Source organism: Trachurus japonicus, chromosome 16 (assembly GCF_045865225.1).
Source record: "Trachurus japonicus isolate A0001 chromosome 16, Traja_1.0".
Taxonomy (NCBI): Eukaryota; Metazoa; Chordata; class Actinopteri; order Carangiformes; family Carangidae; genus Trachurus; species Trachurus japonicus.
This window is the reverse complement of record NC_140922.1, coordinates 9,238,328-9,262,462: the sequence shown is the minus strand read 5'-3', so window position 1 is coordinate 9,262,462 and position 24,135 is coordinate 9,238,328. Positions and strand designations below refer to the sequence as shown.

The 24,135-nt window shown below is 40.8% G+C and overlaps 3 protein-coding genes and 1 non-coding gene across 4 annotated transcripts; 2 read left to right on the top strand and 2 right to left on the bottom strand.

Annotated features, from left to right (window-relative positions):
* Positions 1–4,356: 4,356 nt before the first annotated feature.
* cyp4t8 (cytochrome P450, family 4, subfamily T, polypeptide 8) lies at positions 4,357–12,346 on the top strand. Its single transcript, XM_085801109.1, has 12 exons — positions 4,357–4,715; positions 5,768–5,912; positions 6,059–6,103; positions 6,197–6,324; positions 6,517–6,641; positions 6,774–6,928; positions 7,068–7,174; positions 8,426–8,616; positions 8,736–8,869; positions 9,288–9,352; positions 9,694–9,776; positions 10,741–12,346. The coding sequence occupies exons 1-12, from the start codon at positions 4,524–4,526 to the stop codon at positions 10,916–10,918; spliced, it is 1,548 nt and encodes a 515-aa protein (XP_085657235.1). The 5' UTR covers positions 4,357–4,523; the 3' UTR covers positions 10,919–12,346.
* ppp1r8b (protein phosphatase 1, regulatory subunit 8b) lies at positions 11,668–16,816 on the bottom strand. The gene is made up of 7 exons (XM_085801110.1): positions 16,745–16,816; positions 16,137–16,197; positions 15,694–15,847; positions 14,616–14,833; positions 14,216–14,360; positions 13,974–14,038; positions 11,668–13,756 (listed from the first exon to the last, which is right to left on the bottom strand). The coding sequence occupies exons 1-7, from the start codon at positions 16,798–16,800 to the stop codon at positions 13,403–13,405; spliced, it is 1,053 nt and encodes a 350-aa protein (XP_085657236.1). The 5' UTR covers positions 16,801–16,816; the 3' UTR covers positions 11,668–13,402.
* Positions 15,927–16,094, bottom strand: LOC146971692 (small Cajal body-specific RNA 1). The gene has a single exon (XR_015037975.1).
* A 1,361-nt stretch (positions 16,817–18,177) lies between the features above and the next one.
* themis2 (thymocyte selection associated family member 2) lies at positions 18,178–24,095 on the top strand. Its single transcript, XM_085801104.1, has 6 exons — positions 18,178–18,318; positions 18,702–18,842; positions 18,930–19,358; positions 20,327–21,540; positions 21,785–21,902; positions 22,601–24,095. Exons 1-6 carry the CDS (start codon positions 18,216–18,218, stop codon positions 22,711–22,713), a joined length of 2,118 nt encoding a protein of 705 aa, XP_085657230.1. The 5' UTR covers positions 18,178–18,215; the 3' UTR covers positions 22,714–24,095.
* Positions 24,096–24,135: the final 40 nt, after the last annotated feature.

The following is a 24,135-nucleotide window of genomic DNA, read 5'->3' as shown; positions in this document are numbered from 1 at the left end:
TTATGCTCCTATGTGCATCAGCATATGTGTTAAGTCGGGTGTCAGTACGCGCTAAGACGTTATATAACAAAGACAAGAGTAATTTCTCTTAGCTTTCACTTGATTGAGTTGTTTAAAGTGTTCTGATTCATAGTATTTAACATCTGAGATGATTTGTGAATTGAAAATTAAGCCTAACTGGAGATTCTTACAGTAATAGGCTACTCTAGTTTGTACGGTTCTGTAGTCCTACGCTATGTAGCCTACAGTAAAACCAGACACCTCCCGTACTAACATGTCTAACACCTAACATGACATACTAACACTTGTGCACCATGCACTTTTGGTGCACTTCTTTACCTCATCTTCTTGCAATAGTGCTTAGTGCTTCACCTACTGCTCCCAGCCCTACGTGTAAATTTGGATCAAAGGTGTCTGCCAAATGACTACATGTAAATGTAAAATTTATATTGATATGAACATTCAGAGACACTAAAGATTTTTTTGGTTCAAAGAAAACAGCTAGTTGGAAAATGAGACAATGGAAATGAACAAGTGTCATGAGGCCTGTGTGGGTGTGAGTCACATAAGTAAGCTTACTAATGCCCCACATTTTAATTTTGTGATTTTTTACTTCACATGATAGCCTTGTAGTTTCAACTTTGATCACAATTACATAGGCTACTGATCTCCTTATCTAAAATGAATGTTGTAAAAACTTAAAATGGATGAATCAAAGAGGTGTTGATTCATGGTCATCTGCAAAGCAAACAGGCTGCAAAGCAGATAGGAGACAGTAGCCTTACAATGTGGCAGTGAGTGAGCCAGTTAGCAGGTCTATAGTATGAGCTCTGATCAGGTCATGAGAATCTATCTGCATAGGTGCAAGTTCAGTTAATGAGAAAAGGCAAAACCACAATGAGCTGGCAGATATCAGTGAACTGATAAACCAGTTGTGTTGAAGTCCTCAAAAGGTTCAAATGTTAATCAGTATGATATACTGATTTCACTGAAATGTCCACGAAGAACACAAAAACTAAGGCACAAAGGGTTGACCATAACCAGTTAGAGGAAGTGTGAGAGATTAGTTTGTTTGAAAAAATCATTTGAAAGTAAATGTCAGGGGTGCAAACTCATCAGGGGTAAAAAAGGTGACAAGATACCGACCCCCTAGGGGGGTCCGGGGGTATGCTCCCCCGGGGAAATTTAAAAAAAACAACAACTTTAAAGGTGAATTTACAGTCAATTTTAGCATGAGACTAGGGTCCAGATTTACTCAGGTTTGCACAGCTTTTGCTCCTGTTAAACCTGCACAATCTGTCTCTCTGTTTTGAAACATGTGAAGGGGGTCTTCAGCCTATGCAGGTTTAGCATGAGTAAAAGCTGTGCAAAACTTAGAGAATCTGTCCTTTGATGTCCATCAGATGAACCTTGCAAACCTTGCCTTCAAACTAAATAAAATGTTATACAGACTGATTGGTTCATTTTAAAACATTTATTTATTGATGTAAATGTGTTTTCTGTAGGCTACGTAGGCTATGCTCCGAGGCAGCGCTGCTCTTTCTGTCCAATAACACACATGAAGCTTAAAAATGCCATAGGCTACATAAAACATATTAAGCGGCAATATGTATTTAAAAGATGTTCAAGCAAACGGTTTGGTTCACGGTTTTGTGGTCATGGTTTTCGGTTGGGTTTGGTATACTTTGATCGTTGGGAAAATCAATCATGTCTTGTATATTCAGGTTAAAACTGAAAGAATGAGGCAGTCTGACATCTGATCCATCATTGTGACAGTCTGAGGTTAAAAGTAGGTGAGATTCTGGTGGCAAGAGAGGAGACATTGATAGTTCCTACATGTTTTAATTTATTGGGCAAAGAAAGTTATCTAACAAATGCTAAGAACAATTAGATATTCACTGAAATATATAACCTATATTTATTAATTGTGGTTCTTACAAAAATTATATCTTATAAAATATAAAAGCTAAAATGTCTCTTAAAGCTCTGCCCCTTTAATTAGTGCATACAAAATAATTTAACTTTAGCCTACTACTTTTACAGCCACATTATTTACCAGCAACATGAAGTGAAACAGAGGCAGAGGTGTCCTGCCACAGTCAGTCAACCTCCTCCTGCTGCTGCTGCTGCTGAACAGGTCGCACTGGAGCTAGTCTCGCTCGCCAGACCCTCCTCCAGAGAGGGAGACACTGGAGCTAATAAATGCTAAACGCGCTAATCGCTAATTGGCCGCGATCGCGATCATCACACACACGCGGTCCCATACAGCACCTACACAACACTGCTGGCGCATCTTGCTCCGACTCTTTCACTCGCCATGCTCAAAAAGTCGCGTTAGTTAGTCTGTATTAAAAGTGAAGCTTCAGGTGTGTATTGCTGGACAGAAGAGGAGCGCTGCCACCACTCGTTGTCATCCAGATAAGCTGCATGCGCCTTAAAGTGAAATTCCGGCGTAAGTGTAAACCATGGTCAAACACACCGTAACACCGAGTTAGACCCCCCCCTCGAGAGATCAATTTGCCCGACCGCTACATTCACGAGATCCACCAACTTCAGCAAATACCGCAATATCGCCACACACGGCGCTGTCCGGATCCACTGTCTGACCGCAACCAAAACGCCACCATTTGCCCAAAATAATGCTCAGAACTGCACCAAATGTCATCAATAGTACACACAGGGTCCCAGCACGTAGTACGAGTTGTCAAACATCTGCTAGCTTTGCCTGTTTTCTTTAGCAAGGAGATGCAACTCAACTCACCTACTTCTCCTCCGGGAGCCGCTCGTTGGTGAGGAAGCCCTGACGAGTCGATCACCGAGTGCACCGGAGTTCCGCAGCTCAATCAACAATTACCTCATGGAAATACAATCAGAGTTTTTTTTTTTTTATATCTTGCATATCACTTTATAACTATTATTATCGAGTGCTGGCCACGATATAGGCGCAAATGAGCATTTTTAAGAGCTGCGGAACTCCGGTGCACTCGGTGATCGACTCGTCAGGGCTTCCTCACGAACGAGCGGCTCCCGGAGGAGAAGTAGGTGAGTTGAGTTGCATCTCCTTGCTAAAGAAAACAGGCAAAGCTAGCAGATGTTTGACAACTCGTACTACGTGCTGGGACCCTGTGTGTACTATTGATGACATTTGGTGCAGTTCTGAGCATTATTTTGGGCAAATGGTGGCGTTTTGGTTGCGGTCAGACAGTGGATCCGGACAGCGCCGTGTGTGGCGATATTGCGGTATTTGCTGAAGTTGGTGGATCTCGTGAATGTAGCGGTCGGGCAAATTGATCTCTCGAGGGGGGGGTCTAACTCGGTGTTACGGTGTGTTTGACCATGGTTTACACTTACGCCGGAATTTCACTTTAAAGAGACAGGTGCATTGGCTCGGCTCGGCTTGCCTCGCCTCGCCGGACCCCCCCCCCTCCCCCCTCCCCCCTCTCAATTTTTTTTTTATTGCGGATTTACACGAATCACACAAATGACCAATTTGGGATCCAAAACGGCGAATTTCGCCGAAAGGTGACAAGTTTGCACCCCTGAAATGTAGCCTATTGGCCAATGGCTGGAGTTTTAGTGGTAGGCATATTTCAAAAGGTAAAAATAACTCTTCCACTCCACCAGGAGACCTTATGGGTTTAAAAATGAAAGGAAGAGACAGACTTTTTATATAGGCTACTTTTGTAGAAAGAAAAGCTGTTAAATCGAGTAGCCTAGGCTTTTATGTTATGCAGCTTTGACCAGATAGCTAGTTGTAGAATTAAACTTTTTGTACAGCAGTGAGTTTCTGTTTTGCAGCTGGTCCAGATTTAAAGGTACAGTAGCCTATGTAAGAAATCTGAAGCAACTGGCCGTAAAATCCTCCTGTCACAGAGACTCAGGAATAATGTTCATATAACATGATGAACTCACCAACAACAATAGTACAGCCAGAATATTCATATTAAAAATCTTGTTTTGCAGACTGCAAATCATGTTTATGTTTTGAATTTAGGTGTTGGCATGTTGTGCCACCTAGCTCTCTCCCAGTCACGCAGCGTCAGTGGCATTTCAGCCTCCGGTCTGCTCCACTGAGCTGCTGCTACGACTGGGAGAAAAAACCAGATCGCTGTGTTTTGAATTTGACTGCAGTAACCGTTTTTGGCCACATTCTTACATATGGCACCTTTAACCAGCCTAAATAAGCTTGAGTGTTTTTTCATCTTTGCCTGTGCGTTCCTATTATTTATGTAGCCTACAGGACGTTTCGCGCATTTCGCTCTGGAAGATTAGGCTAAAGACCTCTCGTTTAGACAGTGAAGAAGATGCTTTTCCTACACTAGCCTACACCTACACAAGAGCGGCGCAAAAAAAAAAAAAAAAACCGGGGTTGAGGTTCCCTTAACTTTCCCTTAACGCTCCCTTAACTGTCCGAGTCGGAAGCGACGAATCGGAAGCGAAGTTGAGCGTCGTATTCCTCCAGGCAGGTCGGGTCAGCCTTTGTTGTGCTCAGAGACTTGTCCTGCAGCAGCGTCCAGGTCGACATGGAGTTAACTGAGGCTCTCGTGCTGTTTCAGTTTGGCTGGCCCCGCGTGCATCACTTGTTCGCTCTCCTCTGTCTTCTGGCCGTCGTCTATAAACTCTGTGTCCTGCTCGTCAAGAGAAAGGCTGCGCTTCGGAGCTTCGAGGTTTTCCCGGGACCACCGGGACACTGGCTGCTTGGACATGTTTTCCAGGTAACTCAGTTGACGAGCTTTCAGCAGCGTGGCAACGACAACTCTAACTTTGTGCAGAACTGTAGGCGACACACGATGCAGGTAGCCTTCTTTGGTCGTTGTTTGATGAGAGCAGAAGCAGCGGTGTATCCCACTGTTTTGAAGCCTACGATTTAGCAGGTGCCATTTACAGTTTTGCATACATCGACTCCGCTATCTCTATAGTTGTTGCCTAAACTATAGCCGATATAGTTGCCTATTTGACTACTGTCAATGTTTTGCAAATACTTTACATTGAGCCAATTGGCTGAATTTGACAATTTGATCAATAGCCTAATTACGTAATAGCCTATTGTTGACCACGTTATAATCGTTCAAATTACACTTACCAACCAAGAACAACTTAAATATTTAAATGCTGATTACAGATTTTTAATAAGACATAATTTATAAGGGCCGTTGCCTATTAATTAAGGCCTCATAGGTTAATTGTATAGGCTAAGTTGTCTGGTTAAAAAAAATATTTGGCTGATCTGTTTCCTATTCTGTATGAGTAGGCCTACTTTTTGATACTTTTTAGGTTTTTGGTAATAATAACTTTTCACTTAAGGGAATACTATTTACATTGTGGTATTGCTATTTACTCCAAATACCTCCAAATATTTTGTTATCACAGCTGATGAACTAACCAGTGGCCCTTAAAGTGGGGTTTGGGGGCCCCAAGGGGTCCTCGTGTGGTCATCCATTTCATTTTTTTTTAAACAATAATAGAATATCTAGAAGCAGAAAAAGGTTATCAGATGCGAGGCCAGAAGTTTATCAAGAGGGGGGTGCTTTGTCAGTTCAGTGGACTTTATGTGAAAAAGTTTTGGAAACCCTGGTTTAAGCAAAGAAACAGATTAAAGTGCTTGCAAACCATGCAGGCTAAATGAAGGTCGGCACATTAGAAAGACACAGCTGGTAAACATGGTTTAAACAAACAAACAGATTGTCCCCTTTAGTGAATCATTCACAAATCATGCAAGTTACATGACTATTTCACCAAGCGTCTTATGTTTTGATTTTTCTTTCAGTTTAAACAGGATGGGAAAGACTTTGACAAGCTACTGGAATGGGGTCGGGAATATCCATATGCTTTCCCACTGTGGTTCGGTCCCTTTGTTAGTTTCCTCAACATTCACCATCCTGATTATGTTAAAACTATACTGACATCAACAGGTGTGTGAGATATTTTTGGTATATTGATTCTGATTCACCATCATGTTTCCAATTGTGGTTTATATAATCTTTCAAAGGTCAATGGCCTACATTGTCATATCATAGGTCAATGACACAAATATTTTTATGAATTTGTTTCCTAACAGAACCAAAGGATGATGTGGCATACAGGTTTATCGAGTCATGGATTGGTAAGACTCATCTGCCTTTCTTCTACAGCATGTTGTGGCTTATTTCAAAGTTGTCTATTCACTTACACACATAATGTCCGTCTCTGTCTCCAGGGGAAGGTTTATTGGTATCTAAAGGTCAGAAGTGGTTTCGCCACAGGCGGCTCTTGACGCCAGGTTTCCATTATGATATTTTGAAGGGATATGTAAATCTGATGTCAGATTCTGCTAAAACTATGTTGGTAAGTGCATAACAAGTTATTTGTGTAAATAACAATTCATAATAGACCAAAAAATGAAAGTGGTGAAGTAGTAATTCAGACATAACAAGGGAAGGCTGTTCAGATGACCTATTTTCTGTAAAGTTAATAAATATGTCAGAGTTTTTTCCATATCCTGCAGAGATGTCACATCTGTTCTCTCACTGTTGCTAGGACAAGTGGGAAGGTTATGCAACCACCAATGAATCCTTTGAATTGTTTGAACATGTGAGCCTCATGACACTGGACAGCATCTTGAAGTGTGCGTTCAGCTACAGCAGTAACTGTCAGACTGAGAGGTGAGTCCATAAATACTTTCCTAGCTCCATTCACACTTTCATTTCCATGTTCTCAGTTGTGAACTGCATCATCCGTCTTAATCACGAGCAGAAGAGACGTAGCTTTTGATGTTTGCTTGCATTTCATTTCAGTGGAACAAATGCATACATCAAAGCAGTGTATGAACTCAGTGATCTGATTAACCTGCGGTTCAGGACATTTCCATACCACAACGATCTCATTTTCTACCTCAGCCCACATGGCTTTAGATATAGAAAAGCCTGCAGGGTAGCTCACAGTCATACAGGTAAGCTCTGCATACAAAAATGATTAACAACAATCTGAAACTGTTGCCAAATATTTAAATACGTGTTATGTTGTAGTGTAGTATACCTACTGTATTTCTAAAGTCTGTAAATACTCACACATCATCTCATCTTTTGAAGAGGAAGTCATAAGAAAGAGGAAAGAAGCTCTAAAAGAAGAGAAGGGGTTGGACCATATTCCATCCAAGAGAAATTTGGACTTTCTGGACATTCTTCTCTTTGCACGAGTATGTTATGTTTTACTGGCTCCAACCTCTAACTTTATACTTGATTCTTTTTTCTCAGGCTAGTGACATTGACAATGCTGCGTAGGTTACGGTACTTTTGAGATGTGATAGTGGACTCTTTAAAAATAAATTAATTTAAAATGATAATAATTAAGATTATTTTACGTTTCTAGAGACTCAAAATAGCAACAGTCAGATGTTAAAACTGCAAAGAAATGTACATGTATCAATGTAGCTCAGCTGGGTTGCGAGTGCGTGGTTTCACGAAACGTCATCAAACGGGAGTAAATACAATAAAGTAAAAAAAAAAAACCATCAACTGGAATTTATCGTTATTACCGCAATATGACAAATTCTTATCGCAGGGAAATGTTTTGTCGGTAAATCGCAAACGGTAAAATATCGCCCATTCCTATCATGCACTATATAGGGACATTTGCAGCCAGGGTATAAAACGGTATAAAACAATACACTATCAATAAGAGCAATAGTTAAAACCACACAAAAGGACAATAACAATGGAAAACATTAAGTCATATATAAAAACAAGAGACAATATTAGAGGTGGTTTAGTATATCATACAAATACCATGTACAAGTGGCAAGACCTGGTGCAAAAGGAAACTCAGAGGGCTCTTATGCACAGAGGCCTCATGTTCAGCATATCAATGACTGATACAAAGGCAATAGTCCTTTTATAAGGTAGTCTTAAGCAATGGCCTGAAGGCATATTCTTTATGCAGGAGCTAACAAGAAGATCTAGGACAGTGCTGGCCTTTGGAAAGATCTATTTGCTGTAAACATCCCTGAGCTGCCAGTGCCTGACTCACCTCGACTTTTTTGTTAGCAAACAAGCTTATGCATGTTAATACTTTCACACAGACAAGATAACCTATCAAATGTGAATTAAATACACTTGACATAGCAGGGCATACAATAAAATCTAATTTTCATGAAGAGGTTATCTCTTGTTTTGAAGCTGAAGCTGAAATCCCTTGCCATCATCTTTGTACCGAGTGATGGAGCATAGAGTATGTTACGTGCAAGAACATAAACCTGACAGCCATGATCTTTTATTGTATCTTATGTGCTTTCCTTATGGTTTACATTATCAAGTGCAGGGCTCATTTTAAAAAGTACTTCATGAATAAAATACCTAATGACTTTCTATTTTAAATGTCACAGTAGTAGGAATTTCATTGGATAGTATGTTTTTTTATATACATTTTTGGTCTTGATTTCACTTCCCAGGATGAGAAGCAGCAGGGTTTGTCAGATGAGGATTTACGAGCAGAAGTGGACACCTTCATGTTCGAGGGCCATGACACCACGGCCAGCGGCGTGTCTTTCATCCTCTACTGTCTGGCCTGCCACCCAAAACACCAGAACATCTGCAGGAATGAGATTATGGAGGCCCTACAAGACAAGGACACCATGGAGTGGTAGGCTTGCACCTCAAAAACACTCACACGTGGAAGTCAGTTCTACTCAGTGCTGGTTTTGGTGGACTGAGGGCTTTTCTTTGACCACTTATAACTGTGTGCATGTCTTTTTTTTTCAGGGAAGATCTTCAAAAAATTCCATACACTACAATGTGCATAAAAGAGAGCCTTCGTCTTTACCCTCCTGTACCAGGGATGTCTAGACAACTCACCAAACCCATGACCTTTTTTGATGGAAGGACTGTGCCTGAAGGTATGTGGTACATATTCTAGTGATAAAACCACAATATATAGAAAGTGACAAAGTAGTAGTTAATGTTTTCGGAAAGTTACTATAGATAAGACGGCAAACTGTTGCATACAGAATGACCTTTACCCTGCTGTAGAAGCTAAAATATTAACTTTTATCCATTTTGTTTTCCGCAGTGGACCCTTGTTATTGTTTTACTTACTCACCACTTCACAATATTTTCCCCTCATAGTTAGCCAGCTTTAAAATCATAAACACATGGATTGATGTTTGACTATTTAGAAATAGAAATAGTGACTGACCACGACGAGGATAAACTTAAGAAGCAATTTCCTTGCATGTGAATGCATTTGTTGGTCTGCTTATTGTCATACAGTTTGCATATGTGAACCAAACTACACCTTTTTTCTCCTGTTGGTAGGTTGTCTTGTTGGGACGAGTGTGTTTGCCATTCACAGGAATGCAACTGTTTGGGAAAATCCTGATGTAAGTCAAGATGATTTTAATTCTGAGGAAATCTTTGTGAAGTGAAAGCTCACCTGTGGCCGTACACGATAATTGGCATTAATAGTAGCGCCAATGATAAAAGGGCGATTATGGTGCCTCTTTTCTGTGCTGGCCCAGCACCCTGCTTCATTATGTCTTCAAAGTGGTGCTTAAGTAAAGTGCTCCGGCTGGTTAGCTGCCATCCACTGACTTCTGTGAGCTTTCATGGTTTATTCACTCACTATATCCTGTGTGCGAATGAGTGGGAACTCAGATGGATATTTGATTATGTGTGTTTTATGCCACACTGACTTTAATTTACCATTTATTTATCATTGCAGGTCTTTGACCCACTGCGCTTCCTGCCAGAGAATGTAGCCAAGAGGTCACCTCATGCATTTGTGCCGTTCTCAGCTGGCCCAAGGTTTGTCCACACCTGATTCCGTGTGACCGGTCTGACTGTGTCAGTAAGAACTTGGCAGGGAGGTTCTCTGTTTACGGATAGTCTACTCAGTTCATGCTGTTTACTCATTTATCCCACATAATGGATGTCTGGATTATGTGGATGTGTAACCTAGCACCACCGTCATTGTAAGCTTTGATTAGGGATCAGTATGACAAAGGACTGATCTCATGACAATGGAAAGCTGAGTGTAGTAGGATAACTAACAATGAACCTACAGGACATATCAACTTGCTTAAAGCAGATATCAGTGGAATGTTTTTGTTAATATAAGTCCTAAATAGTCCTATTTTCCGTCAGCAATCACTTACATGAAGTATTTCAGCCTAAACACGAGTCTCTCCGTCACTCTGCTCTGCTGTAACCCGAGGAGAAAATTTTCCTTGTGGGATACAAGTGTTATCCAATGAGGGGAGAGAACGGCATGAAGGGCTGTGTGTGCAGCCAAGGGATGCGCGTGAATGTGGTGACGTAGCACGAGGACCAATTGATGCCTGACAAGGGCGGGGGCTGCTAACTCATGGTGCGTTCAAGGAAACTCGTACTTTGTGTTTTTCCTTCCTGTGAAGTCATACCAGTTCGATCTGGTACGAGTTCACGGGTCGGAAGTTACGAGTGGCCGTTATAGGGAACTTTCACAGACAACAGGACGGTAAAAACACGAGCTACGGGTTACCTGGAACGCTACCAAGTCGTAGTTGTGACTTGAAGCTGTAACTTACGGTTTCAAAAGCCTGCCTTGAACGCAGCATTAGCCGAAACGGCCGTGCCGCTGTTATCTGCTTTAAGATTATTGCTAGTTCAAGTGTCTATTTCACCAGTTAGACACACAGCATGTATCACTTAATTTAGCAAAGTCTTTTCTTTAAATGCATGACCACATATGCCTAAACACGCTGTATTATATAATGTATTCCTCCCTCAGAAACTGCATTGGACAGAACTTTGCCATGAATGAGATGAAAGTGGTGGTGGCCCTGACACTGAGGAAATATCAGCTGATTGAGGATCCTGCTTGGACACCTAAGGTCATTCCCAGGCTGGTGCTCCGCTCACTGAACGGCATCCACATTAAAATCAAACCTGTAGACCCGGAAGTGTAAAGGGAAATAATTGTAGTGAACACTGTCTAACTGGGAATTTCAGTTTTCAATGAGGGATTTAAAAAAAATGAAATTATCATTAATTAAATATTTTACTAAGCTTTGCATTAATATATAATTAATAGATAATTAACGGTGTTTTATTCCGTGACTGAATATGTAACACTTTTTAAGTGACACTTTTGCACTTTCTATCAGAAGCGGACGTTTTGGTATTTGCGCCTAATCAGTTTGTATTAAATATCACATATTTGACAAATATTTTGCTTTCATTTGTAAATATATCATCTAATATATATTTGGGAGTTCACAGTTTTAATTGTGGAAAATGACTGAGCCAAGACCAATGAAACAAAAGGTTAGCTGAAGCTTCGCCATTTACATTTTACCTGCTTTCTGCAAGTTTATGTTATGTAGTTTGAAAGTTAAATTTTTGTTTCTGTAAGAAGAAACTAAACACTAACTCACTGATATTGTGTGATGATTCACACATCTAACCGACAACTGTGATGTTAAGTGTCCCATGAACTAATTTAAAGTAGGTCAAATGTACTTCCGACACATGAGACATCCCCACAATTGGGTCTTAGAAACGCACAGGATAACCTTCGTCCTCAGTCTATGCTGTTTACTCAGGAGCCCTTGCTCTAAGAGGATATTTCATCAGGCATTTTTAGAAATATAGACAGTTGATGTGACAAAAAACAAAGGGTAAATCCAAGATAATTTACTGGGCTGAAAACACAGTAGAATTTTGAGTCAAAAGTAATACATTTTTTTATTTACAGTCATTATGATTACAAAATCCACAGGCCCACAAGGACAGAAAGTCACCAGCACAATTTGTAAAAATGAAACACCTCGTCTTTCTTTGATCTTCAACTCGACTAATGTAAAGGTCCCATGAAAGGACTACTTGAATGTAATGGAAAGCAGTGTGTTTTAATGGGTGAACTCATTCCTGTTCATTGAACTCGGCCCACCTTTCATACAAATCTACAAGCCCAGCTTATAATTAGTTTGATGCCTCAGGCCAGTTTCACACCTGAAAGCAAGAGGAAATAAATGTCTATTGTTGTGGCCTTGTGGTTAAAATGCAAACTCAGTCCTGTGACCACATGTCTCATGTGATAACTCCGATATGCCTTTGTTGCAGGTTACCACCTCTCCCTTCTCTGCTGTACTCTGTGCTCTACCTTATAATGAAAGCAAAGAAGTAATGGTACCATTCCATGGGACCTTAACTTGTCTTCAAGTACATTACTTACGCATTTCTGCTCCTCTGTTTTCTTCTATTCCTATGTCTAGTTTGAATCAGGAAAACAAACGATGAATAGCGTACGGTATAAACTGTGCAGTACTCTGTTGCATGTGAAATCTATTGACATGTTACATGTCACATGACCATTAAATCTTCCTAAAACCAAACACTTGCTTTCACTAACTTCTTGTTTTGCAGCAAAAAAAATGTTTTTGTTACTGTGCTGGAATCCATTCTATTCTGTTACTACTGAGTAACTTTCCAATTACCAATCAAATGTAAAAAACAAAAACAAAAAACAAAAGCAATGTAAAATCCTAGTATTTACAGTATACTGGTGCTGGAAAAAATAGGCAACAAACCATTTAAAACTCAATGTACCAAGAAAAGCCATAGGACAAAAATGACAAACATACTGTTTGGACAGGGCAAATGGCTTTTATCTGCAGAAGAATCCAAACGAATAACTAGAGGCTTGCAGCGCCACTCTCATGAGAAGCAACACGTCGATTTTGAACAAGGTTAGTGCAACAGGCCATGAACAGTTGGTCGTGCAAGTTTGTAGCCAAGCCCCCATGAAAACTCTGACCTCGTCACCATCTAGTGGCGTATGGGACAAATGCAACACACTTCAATCAATACCATATTGAGTCTAAAACAGGTAATACAAATGTCTGAGAGCTCATGAGTAAATTATATCACGCCAAAAAGCAGCCCTGTGTTTTGATGGAGACTGACTTCATGTCTGGATTCTCTGTCTTTCCTGACTTCTCACAGTAAAATATCTCATATAAAAGTACTTTTCAGCCATTTGTTTAATAGTATTATCAAAATATTGAAAGAGTGAAAAAACAGTTGAAACGTGTTTAGTAGAAAAAAAAATTACATCCATTACATCAAAAACATAACTCAGTGACCAATCATATCCATGGTTCCATTCACTCTGACAAGTATATTTAACGGCCAATCGGGTACTAAAAGTCTCTCTGCCAAGTCTGTATATTTTGTTTGTAGTTTTTCTGCCAAAGTATCAACTGCTGACTTAGTAAAATGGAAGATATCTTCTGATACACCACTGGTTACTTGTGTGGTGCCTTTCTGATGACAATGAGTAACACAACAAATAAAAAAGAAATATTGAAGTGAGTAACTCCACCTCTGCCAGGTCACAGTCCCTGTTGTATCTAGCGGTAACCTGAGAGTCAGCAGCTTTACCATACTGGTTAGATGAGTAGTGATGGGGTGGGTTTCTTGCCTGGCCAAGCTTCTTTGGCGTACTTCTTTTTGCGTGGCTCGTTGTGGGTCTCTGGTAGATAGGGGGCTGTGACGGGGGTGGGGTTGAGGGTGACGGGGGGCTGGGGAGCCTCTGGGGCAAGGTCTACCTCTGGTGCTGGGTTAGGGAAGGGCAGGGGAAGCCCTCCCTGCATGGCAGCGCCTCCTGGAGCTCCAGTTGGCTGGTTCTCGTGACTGGTGGGAGGCAAGTCCCCGTAGAGACCACCGCCCAGGCTGTAGCCATGGATACGCTTTGATGTCAGTTCATCAAGGCCCAGGGTGTTTTGGCCCTCTGATCTCCGTTTCTACAGCGGGGATGACACAGTATTAATTTTGCTTGTCACACATTTTAAGCCCAGATGTTACAAAGTTACAACCTCTGCATGTTGCACACCTCACCCACTGCAGGCTTCACATAACCAGATAATATTTTTGACAAAATGCACACAATACTTTGAATATTACCATTTAACATATAAACATTTTTAATGACAAAAACTTCTAAGCAAATCCACATCTTACCTTTATGGGGATGACAGCAGTCTGCACCATATTTCTAAAGCGTCCCACTGAGGGGTCTATATCCTCTGTAAACATTCAAAATAGTGTTACTATTATTACATTTACAGTGGAAAACTGGACAATTTATATACGGTATGACAGAATTGTACTACTTGATATTGGCACAGTCAGTAAAAACTAGAGTTGTTAAAGCACAGACCTCTATTTCAGTTTGATAGTATTAGTATCACATGGATTTGTACCTGGGTTAATAATGGAGTCTTCCTCGTTAAAAGTTACTCTTGAGTTCCTTCGTTTCCTTTTAGGCCTCTGGATCTCCAGGTTGCCCTCTTCGATGGTCAGCGTGGAGATGCGCTTGTTGTGTGCTGTGTTGAACTCTGTCAGGTTCTGTCATTTTTTTCCAAGGGAACATAACTAGATGTTAATACGCAAAAACAGGTTATTTAACCATCACATCTTACTTATTGGACAGTGTATTGTGTGTTAATCACTCTGAAAATAGAGAATATTTGAGGGGGAAAATGTTTCAGTAACACATATTAAAGTAGTGTTAAAGGACTAAAACATATTTTAAACAAATATGAGTACTCTACTAACACAGAAATCTGTGGCATACTGTTATTATCAAGACATTAAACGTACCTCTAGTTCTGTTTCTTCTTCTGGAAGACCAAGCAGTCCTTTCAGCTCCTCGTCCTCTCCTGTCTTACTGTCCCCCGTACCAGCAGTGCCTTGGGTTTGAGGTTTCTCTCTGATGGTGTATGTCCTTGTTGAGGCCCCAAAGGATATTGTAGAGTCTATAGGGACCTGCTGAGGCTTGTGTGCCTCCAGACGGATGTGTCCGAGGAAAGTACCGTGTGCTAAAATGTGACAATCAAATAACGATATTTATGTATGAGAATGTTTTTAGTTTTGAATGTTACCTCATTATGGCAATCATCAATGAGATTTAGACTTGGTGGTAATCCATGTGCTGCTGTCACAATAAGCCTGATCAATACCAAAACAAGTTGTTTTTTCTCTAAACCAATCAATTTGTGCCAAGCAAGTGTTCAATATGATTTAGCATGTGATTCCCTGTGATATTACTACTTCAAATCAAATTCAAAAAAAGTTATAAAGACTTAATAAAGGGTTGGTTTATATTATACTTTATCATCATCAATATTGTAGGTGGTGTCTAAAATTGATTCTCACACGAATGTATTGTTTGTAACATGAACATGTTTTGCTCAACCCCCTTAAGGGATGTACTCTAAACTCTGTTCCCAGTCTGCTGGGTCCTGGGCCTGTGGATTTTCTGCAGCTTGTTACCACAAAGTTGGGAATAGGACACCAAAAGTCATTCTGTTGTTGCCATATTAAATGGTTGGTGGAGTAAAATTCCACCATTTGTGCTTCATTTATCAAGGAAAGTACGTAGCTTCATAGCTAAATAGCAAGCACACTCTGATACCTTATAAAACCGAAAGACTTAATAATTGTAACATAACAAAAAAGAAGAAAAAATAAATAGCCTACATTTTTCTCAATTGTTCTATTTATCACTTCTCCTGTAAGTGTCATAAATAGTACAACTTCCAGAGCCACAACTGAAAATTTCAAACTGCTACAGTTTAAACACAACAGATCTTCCATTTACAGTTAATCAACTTGAACAAGCTGGATATAAAATGAGGACAAAATTGGAACATAAGTGTGAAGGTGAATGGCGACTTACTGCTGTTGAGGTCTATGAGAAAGACCCTTTTCAGGTGTTTGTGGTAGACCAGGGCAGCGTGGACACGTGAGCATGACTGGTGGTCGATGGTGAAGTCACACCAGTCCGGGTTTCTCCCAAACAGGTAGTACTTCTTTTCATCTATGATCAGTTTCTACAGAGACAGAGTTTCAGTGTCAACAGTCATCACAACAGCAGGTTGAAAATGTATGTAAACAGTTTGCAATGTGTGTGTTTGTGCCTCTGAGCCATAACTCAACAGTGATGCTTCCCACTGCAAAGCTTAAATCTCAGGGCTTGATGCTGCTCTTGCACCATTGGAAGCCTTGCAGCCATATATAGCATCCCAGTGTGCAACACATCTGGGACAAAGTGGACTGTCAGGCTCGTATCTGGTGCATTTAACTCATTTTCATAGACCATTGCATGCAACAACCTGTTACCTCTATCAGTTTATCTCCTTTCATCACGTCTAGATGGAGCCCCGGGGGCGGCTTGCCTGCCCTGAAAGCAAACAGTCAGAGACCAGTTTCAGCATTTAGACAATTGATATAGCATGTGTGTGAGAGGTGTTATGATGGACATGGGATGAATTGACATATTTGCTTTGTTTCTCTGGTTGTGCGTGGATATTTATACATAAAAACAGCTGCTACATCCTCTACAGCCAACATGGAAACGTTCTGCAGCGGTCGCCACCTACTACAAGAGCAACATCAACTCAGATCAACATGAAGGCTGAAGGGATCAAATATAGCTCTTTAATATATAAATGCATTGTGTGTGCGCGTGTGTGTATGGCATTGTTCAAATTAAACCTCTCATCCCTCATATTGTTTAGAAGAAACACCCACACCATTTTTAGATAAACGCCAGCGTTACCGGAGTTAGCCTGTTAGCTTACGCAGATGCTAACGTTAGCTCCGGTCCCCACAAGCTTTTCTCCGAGTAAAGTTGACTTTTAGAAATGTCTGAACGTCGGGTTGCTCGTTTGCACCTGGCACTGCGCTACAAACACACCGGTACAACTTTAGCATGTGCATTTTCTCACCATGTTGGACAATCAAAAGGAGGAGGACTCTCGCACTTGCTTGTTTTAGTCGCCATCTTGCCTCATCTTCTCAAGGCCGAGCTGCATGATGGGTAAACGTCACCGCGGGGGGTGACGGGAGTTGAAGTTTTGCAGTCGTGAAAACTCTTGAAGTCAAGATAAGACCAAATTAGAGCCATTAGTGACTTTTAGTAATGTTTTGTCCTTCATTTGAAGCGAGGCTGAGGCGAGCTGCTGTGGTGCTTGTGTCATGAATAGTAGCCTATTTGAGGAAATACAGTGAACAAGAATAAAGTTCCCTCCAGAACCACCAGAGGCTCCCAGTTCCTAACATTTCTGACCCGAAACAGCCATGTGCTGCAAAACACATGCAGTTTTTTATGCAGTGGTCATGGAGTGGTGTGAAGTTAGTGGTCAGACCACCTTGTGATATGAGAACCTGAACACAGCTGGTCTCTCAGAAAGTTATTCACGTTGCCATTACCTATAGGCCTAATGAGGTGTTGTTGTGGTTCGACAGTGGTGATAGGCCTACAAGAACACTTCTATTTTCTCTTAAATGTCAGTGCGACATTGAATTACAAATATAGATCATGAGGAGGGTCAAAACCCCCAGAACAAGACCAGACAGCATCTGACGCAGGGCTCATTTAGAAAGTGTGGTTCCGTTTTGAGAGATGCTTTGAGGGGCTTCCTCCCCATGTCAAGAGGCGGGAGGATCCTTTGTCTGTTTGAGGGCAGATCAGCAAAAGGAAGTGAAGGTGCCCGCTTTTTCTGCTATATATGCTGTAGGAGGTACTTTGAATAGACAGGAGTCTACATTTACTGCTACGGGTTTTAAAAAAGAACTAGTATCAAGTTAGGAGGAGAGAGGTTGGCGGCATTTGAATAAAATCAAATATACAGAGAACTCATGACTGAGTGGAACATTTCAGTTCTTCCTCTCAAATATCAATCATTAATTCTGGAAGGTTTCTGTTCAATAATCTGTCCACACAGTTTAATCAGACCAGCAACTGGTACAGAAACAACATCAGGGGAATTTTGTTTTTTTGTGAGGCCTTATCACAACACTGACAGATGATCAATTATACCTATTTGAGAATATGGTAGACTACGTCATTATGTACAATGAACACATTGCACTATTTGTCGTTTACAGACAGGTATGTTCACGTTTCCTTATAAAAAAGTACTATTCATCATCTCGTCTCAGATTCATCTATATTCAGTGGATAATAGCATATATCAGGTTTTGAACAAATAAGATGCTCACCTGTTGTATTTATCTTATCTGATCTCATTTTATCAGCTTGATTTGTTATTGCAGGCATTATGCACACAGCTCAGCTCTGGTAACTTCCTCATTTAGTTCTGTGGTTTGTCACTGACAAAGAATCCACCTTTTATGCTGCGCTTGTCATTTGCTGCGTGCCTTCATTTTTGATCACAGCACACTGAGACAACAGTGATGGCAGGCACAACTGCTTTGCCACTTCAACAGTTAGTCGCATCATTGGACAATACTTGTCTGCCAAAAATTCTACAGGTTTGCTCTGGAGTCTATTTCCAAGGTAGGTCAACTGTTGTTTTCACTGATTCCGAATTGAAACTCTGAGTGTAGATAAAGACACAGAAAAGTGGATAAGAAACTGCTTTAGATTAGATTCCAGTTGAAGAATGTCTGAATTTATGTATTATCTGTCTTTATCAATTGCATACACTTGTATCTACCAAAATCAGTAATGGTGAAGGCACATAACAACTAGAGTTGTTATGTGCCGTTTTAAAAATTATTTTTAAGTACCGTGATATAAATATTTCAGGAAAAAATGTGTATTAAGATGGTGTCCTATTTAAGAAAAAAAAAAAGTTCTGTGTTCTGTGGTTTGCTCGTTGTTGATTTATGACCTTGTTTGCTCTTCTTCTTTGCTCTACTTCTTACTTTCTTTTTCAGGCTCTATATATGAAATTTCTGGAAGTGAAGTGTGCTTTTCTACTGGGGATCTAATAAAGGTCATTGGTATTGAGCTCCTATCAGTTTGCTGTGAAGATGTCACCAACAATGAGAAGTTTGAGCTACCTATTAACCACACAGGTTGGTGTGTGCTTTAAAAAGGATTGCGTTAGAACAGATGAATGTTTTGTTTTTTTAGCTGACCACTGACACATGTTTGTTTCTCAGGCTTGTTCAAGGTCATTCCAGAGGAGATGCCGTACAGCACCATAGAAGAGATGGTGAGCCTGAGGCCTGTAGGCCTGGAGTCCAGCCTTCCCTTCACTTTCACCAACCGCTCCAAGTTGACCCTTGGAAATTTAACACTTGGGGCCGGGAAAGTTTTTACTTTGCATTCCATTGAGCGACATGAGGGAGGAGAAGAAGGTCAGGTCCGCTGTCATGTTCAAGGACAACAACAAGCCTCGGCCGAAGTCTGCATCCCTCTTTCTTCCAAAGGGGAATTCTATGAGTGTGAGAATGAGGAGTGCTTCACTCTGGAGGAGATCATGTCCTCTGCCAGCCTGCGTTGTCGAAGGTTTCGCTTCAAGAACAGCACGAAAAGTGTGCAGCCTCTTGTCCTGAGTCCAATATACCAAGTCCAAGCCATCATGCACTGTAAGACTTACTTTTTTAACTTTTGGTCAAAAATAATCCATATAATCTGCTGTGTAATAGTTAGCAGTTACTTTGCAAAACAAGATTTTACACACAAACAGTATGACAAAAATAGCACTACCTAGGGTGGTGCATACAATTATATATACACTTGTAATATATCAGAGTTATAACACTCTTATATTGATTGTTCTTCTGCATAATGAGTACATTTTAGACTTTCAGTACATTTGGTTATATTTTTTTCAATGTTTTTGCGTAATGAATAAGTGAACAAAATGTTGCTTAAAGGGATAGTTCACCCAAAATTCAAATTTCACTCATTATCTACTCACCCTCATGTCGACTAAGAGCTGTGAGAATTTTCAGTGTCCTCCGTGCCTTCTCCGAGTTACGGGGGGGTCCATGCAGCAGTATTTGTCCATATAATGGTTGTGAATGGATACCACTTTTCTTCGTCCAAAAAGACACACCAAAAAACATCCAAATACCTCCATACTGCTCGTCTGTAATGTCCCTCTTGTATTGAAGCCCCGACATGAGAAATTGTTCCGCCGGTGAACTGAGACACTGGGAGCTTCCTCTACGAATAAGCTTAAAATATATTTATTTACTTTTTTTCGAGACAATTTCTCATGTCGGGGCTTCAATACAAGAGGGACATTACAGACGAGCAGTATGGAGGTATTTGGATGCTTCTCGGTGTGTCTTTTTGGACGAAGAAAAGTTGGTATCCATTCACAACCATTATATGGACAAATACTGCTGCATGGACCCCCCCGTAACTCAGAGAAGGCACGGCGGACTCTGAAAATTCTCACAGCTCTTAGGTGACATGAGGGTGAGTAGATAATGAGTGAAATTTGAATTTTGGGTGAACTATCCCTTTAATTTGTTTATTGTGCTTTCATTTAGTCTGTTGCCAAAATACATTTTCAGTGCTGTTTCTTGCACTTTTTTTTGTACAGTAAGGAAGAATGTGCTGAAATTCCCGTCAAGTTTGGAGGTGGATGTGGTCGATGTGACTGAAGTGTGCAAAGATGTCAATTTTGTGACACCGCTCAGTCTGACAGAGGTCCTCTCCCAGCCAGATGAACATTTCCCTGTAGTAGTAGAGATACTGGAAGGTCCAGAGACTCGCCCTCCGTTCAAGTGCAACTGGCTTGGAGAACTTAGCAAAAACGAGCACCTGGTTTTCCACAAGAAAGGGACAACACCCATGGTTTTGTTATCAAGCTTGAAGAGCAGGAAGGCAAAGCAGTACTTTCTGGTGTCTCAGCAATATGGTGGACGACTTCGGAGACGACCGAGAGAGTTTAATTCCGTCTATGAGCTGTACGTTGCTTCAGAAAAGACCCCAGGCTTGACGCTCAGTGTTACAAGGAACTGCGAGGAGGTGGAGGAGGAAGGCCTGCCTGGTCTCAGTGTCGGGGAAAGGCTCGAGGTCGTTCGCTGTGAAAGGATGGAGTTGCCTTGCCAAAGCGGCAATGCACAGGTGGAGTCTGTTGAGGCTCTTTTGTGTCGACGTCTTCAAGAGGATGGTGACGGGGATGATGATGACGACGATGATGATGATGAAAAGGATGCCCAACAGGAAAAGGAAAGGGAGGAGATTTTACTGCCTCTGTACATGCAGGGTCACTTTGTGGAAGTACTCTCTGATAACAAAAAGTACAAACTGAAGGACTTGGGGAAGGACATTAGATTGCCAATGGATGTTAAAGTGGTGAGCCGTGACACTGAACTGGAAACTGATCCACTCGTTGGGTTATCATGTTTCAGAATAGAGGGGGCTATGTTGGAGCCCACCATCCAGGCCAGCTTCCTGCACAGACCAGAGCACTGCTTTGAGATCCCAACCCAGTGGCTCATTATGTCTGTCTCTTTCACCACGGATCCCCTGCCATGGCCCAGCGATCAACCTTTCAAGTGCTGTGTGGATAGGATTACCGAAGTGACCGACACATTTTTTTATGAATTTCACAAACAGGGGAACGGGGATGAGGCTCCCCCTCCTCGACCACCAAAGAGAAATCTGTCCATTTCTAGCGCTCCCAAAAAACCCTCAAAAGCCTCAAAGAAAACCAAGGCAGGCAAGTCCAAGCAGAATAAGAGTGTACCAGCCAAGGAGATGGCCTGTTTAACTTTAGATAAAAAACGGCCCCCAGCTCCCCCACCCCCAGTAAGTATGACTTTTGCTGTTAAGAATCTCTTGTGATTTGGGTGTCATGTCTGACAAAGCTGCTATAGGCTACTCAGTATGATTGTGACAGATAGTTTTTCTCACGTCTTCTCTCAGGAAATCTCACACCGATCAGAAACTATACAAAGCCATGAAACTTCCACTTTTCTGCTGTCAAAAAGATCTCATGCATGAAATAAAACAGAGTTTTTTTTGTTTTTTTTTACTTCCTCTTACTCTGCAGGATATTGTCAGTGGTGAGGCGCCACCAGTTATTCCACGAAAGACCTCAGCAGTTGAAGCAACAACAGGCAAAGCTCTGCCGAACACTTACGTGAAAATGGAGGATTCCATAATAAAAGGTGGAGCCCTTTCTTCAGACTGTTTTACACAGAGCTTGGCCTTACTAGTTACACTTAGAGGTTACATGTGGTGCTACTTCTCCGTTTAGACTGATGTCATCTACGACGAAAACCAAGTTTCCTACTTCCCCATTTCATAGTGTAGCAATCAACCTCAAGGCTGTGTGTTAAGTTTGAAGGTGAAAATACTAGAGGTAACAAGTAGGCTATAATAGTTTCATTTTAGGCAAGTTAACTTCTTAAAACAGAGGGGACTGGGGGGCTGTGTAGCTCACTGAGTGGAGCAGGCGCCCCATATGACAGGCAGGCTAAAGTCCTCGCTGCAGCCGACTCCATTCCCCCTCTCTCTGCCTCACCATTTCCTGTCTCTCTCAACTTTCCTGTCAATTTAAGCCAAAAAGACCCACCCCAAAAGAAAAAAAAAACCAGAGGGGGCTGTAGTTCTAACCCAGTGTCACTCAAGCAGATGCTGTTTTAAGTATCTGACATTAGGTGCCAGTTGAGTGTTTGTGGGACAGACTCAGTGTTGATATCCCGCTCAAATCTTTATTAGAGACATCTAAGGATTGAGCTATCATGCTTTTAGTTTATCGATTCATTGTTGTCATTTTTTTTCTTTTCATTGGAAAGAAAGATTGTACTGCAAAATACAGAATAACACTAACTGATTCACTGTTTGCCCCCCCCCCCCCCTCCAGTGTCGGTGAGTGATGTTGAAGCAGATGTGGACAGTGACCATGACTATGAAACAGTGGATGATTCTTTTACAACACTGATGAAGACAGCACAGGAGAATGCCATGTTCTACTAAAAATCCTGTGGAGACTGCATTTACAGTATGTGAAAAAACTAGGGGAACTATGTTGTACTGCAACTATTTTCAGTCATTCCATGCTGTCAGAGATATGACAGTCAGACCAGGCCATGCTCATTTAATCCCAAATATTGTTATATGTGTCATTATATAACTTAATTTTGTATTGCATCTACTTGGTTTTAATGGTTTGGATATTATTGTTTATGTTGGATATTTCAGTTTAATATTTTATATTTAATGACAAACTTATGACAGTGTACTACATATTCAAGGACCTGTGAGAATGTTTCAAAGATTCAAAGCACCCAGAGGAGCTTTTTGGTGATGGTACAGCAAAGAGCACCAACTCAACCCACTTCATCCTCTTCAAGGTTTTTACTGCTTTTCTACATTTATCATACCACTCAAACTTTGACTTAATAATGTCTATCTTTTTGTTGAAATGTGATATTGTGCCTTTGTGCAGCTTGTTCAAACTTGTTAAGTGTTGATTTAACGCTTTGGTAATTTGGGGTCTCTAGCTTGTACTGTAGCTATATAACAGAATTATAATGTGCAATACTAAATAATTATGGTTCATTCTAGAATGAAACATAACCAGTTTTTTGCAGTACAAGGCAAGTATTCATAAAACTGCCCCAAATTGCCAGTGCTGAATCAACACCTGTTAAACCCAGATAAAAAGTACATATGATAAGCTTTGCATGGGAACTAATCTGCTGTTTGTATAAGCATTTAATGTATATGTCAAACTCCTTTTGCATATATGCAAACTCTAAACAACACCTGCTAATATTCAGTCCTTTTTCAGAGACAGCAGTTAACCACAGTAGCATCAAAGACTACCGTGCTGCTTCTCACGTGGTCATGCACTATTGCAAGCAGTTACAGAAACTGTCACGCACCACATCAAACTATTGACCTGAGAGAACAAGAAGGTGCTGCACATTGTGTCAAATCCTGTGTGTTTATTTATTTCATTAGATGGACTTCATGATGTTCAGTTACATAGGCTACACCACAAACTAGAAATATGATCCCTGAAACATGAATGTAGGTTTTGAAACTTGATTAAGGGGCCATTCCATTTAAAAAGCTTCCAGTATAATATACAAGCCCACTTTGTGTAGTCACTTGTGCAGGATTTGTATCATAACCACACTCGAAAAAAGATAAGCATGTACTCAGGCCTATTGGGTTTATTCAAATTGTGTTGATTCTTGTTAACAGGTGTAACACAGATGGACTCAGTCAAGTAAAGAAACATCAAAGCACACAAATTTAACAGTTACTGCCTGGCTGGATATGTGAATAAATGTGAATGGTAATGAATTACTGCTTTATTTACACTTGAATAAAAATGGCTTGGTTATCATTGGGCTGTGTGATGATTGAGGGGAGTTATTCAAAATTAAA

Coding starts and splice junctions, on each gene's coding strand:
- cyp4t8 (XM_085801109.1), top strand. CDS start 4,524: ATGGAGTTAACTGAGGCTCTCGTGCTGTTTCAGTTTGGCTGGCCCCGC. Junction 6,929..7,067: donor GGTAGCTCACAGTCATACAG/GTAAGCTCTGCA, acceptor CATCTTTTGAAG/AGGAAGTCATAAGAAAGAGG. Junction 8,617..8,735: donor GACAAGGACACCATGGAGTG/GTAGGCTTGCAC, acceptor TTTTTTTTTCAG/GGAAGATCTTCAAAAAATTC.
- ppp1r8b (XM_085801110.1), bottom strand. CDS start 16,800: ATGGCGACTAAAACAAGCAAGTGCGAGAGTCCTCCTCCTTTTGATTGT. Junction 15,848..16,136: donor AAGGAGATAAACTGATAGAG/GTAACAGGTTGT, acceptor CTGTCTCTGTAG/AAACTGATCATAGATGAAAA. Junction 14,039..14,215: donor AGACTCCATTATTAACCCAG/GTACAAATCCAT, acceptor GAATGTTTACAG/AGGATATAGACCCCTCAGTG.
- themis2 (XM_085801104.1), top strand. CDS start 18,216: ATGGCAGGCACAACTGCTTTGCCACTTCAACAGTTAGTCGCATCATTG. Junction 18,843..18,929: donor GCTACCTATTAACCACACAG/GTTGGTGTGTGC, acceptor TTTGTTTCTCAG/GCTTGTTCAAGGTCATTCCA. Junction 21,541..21,784: donor CCCCAGCTCCCCCACCCCCA/GTAAGTATGACT, acceptor CTTACTCTGCAG/GATATTGTCAGTGGTGAGGC.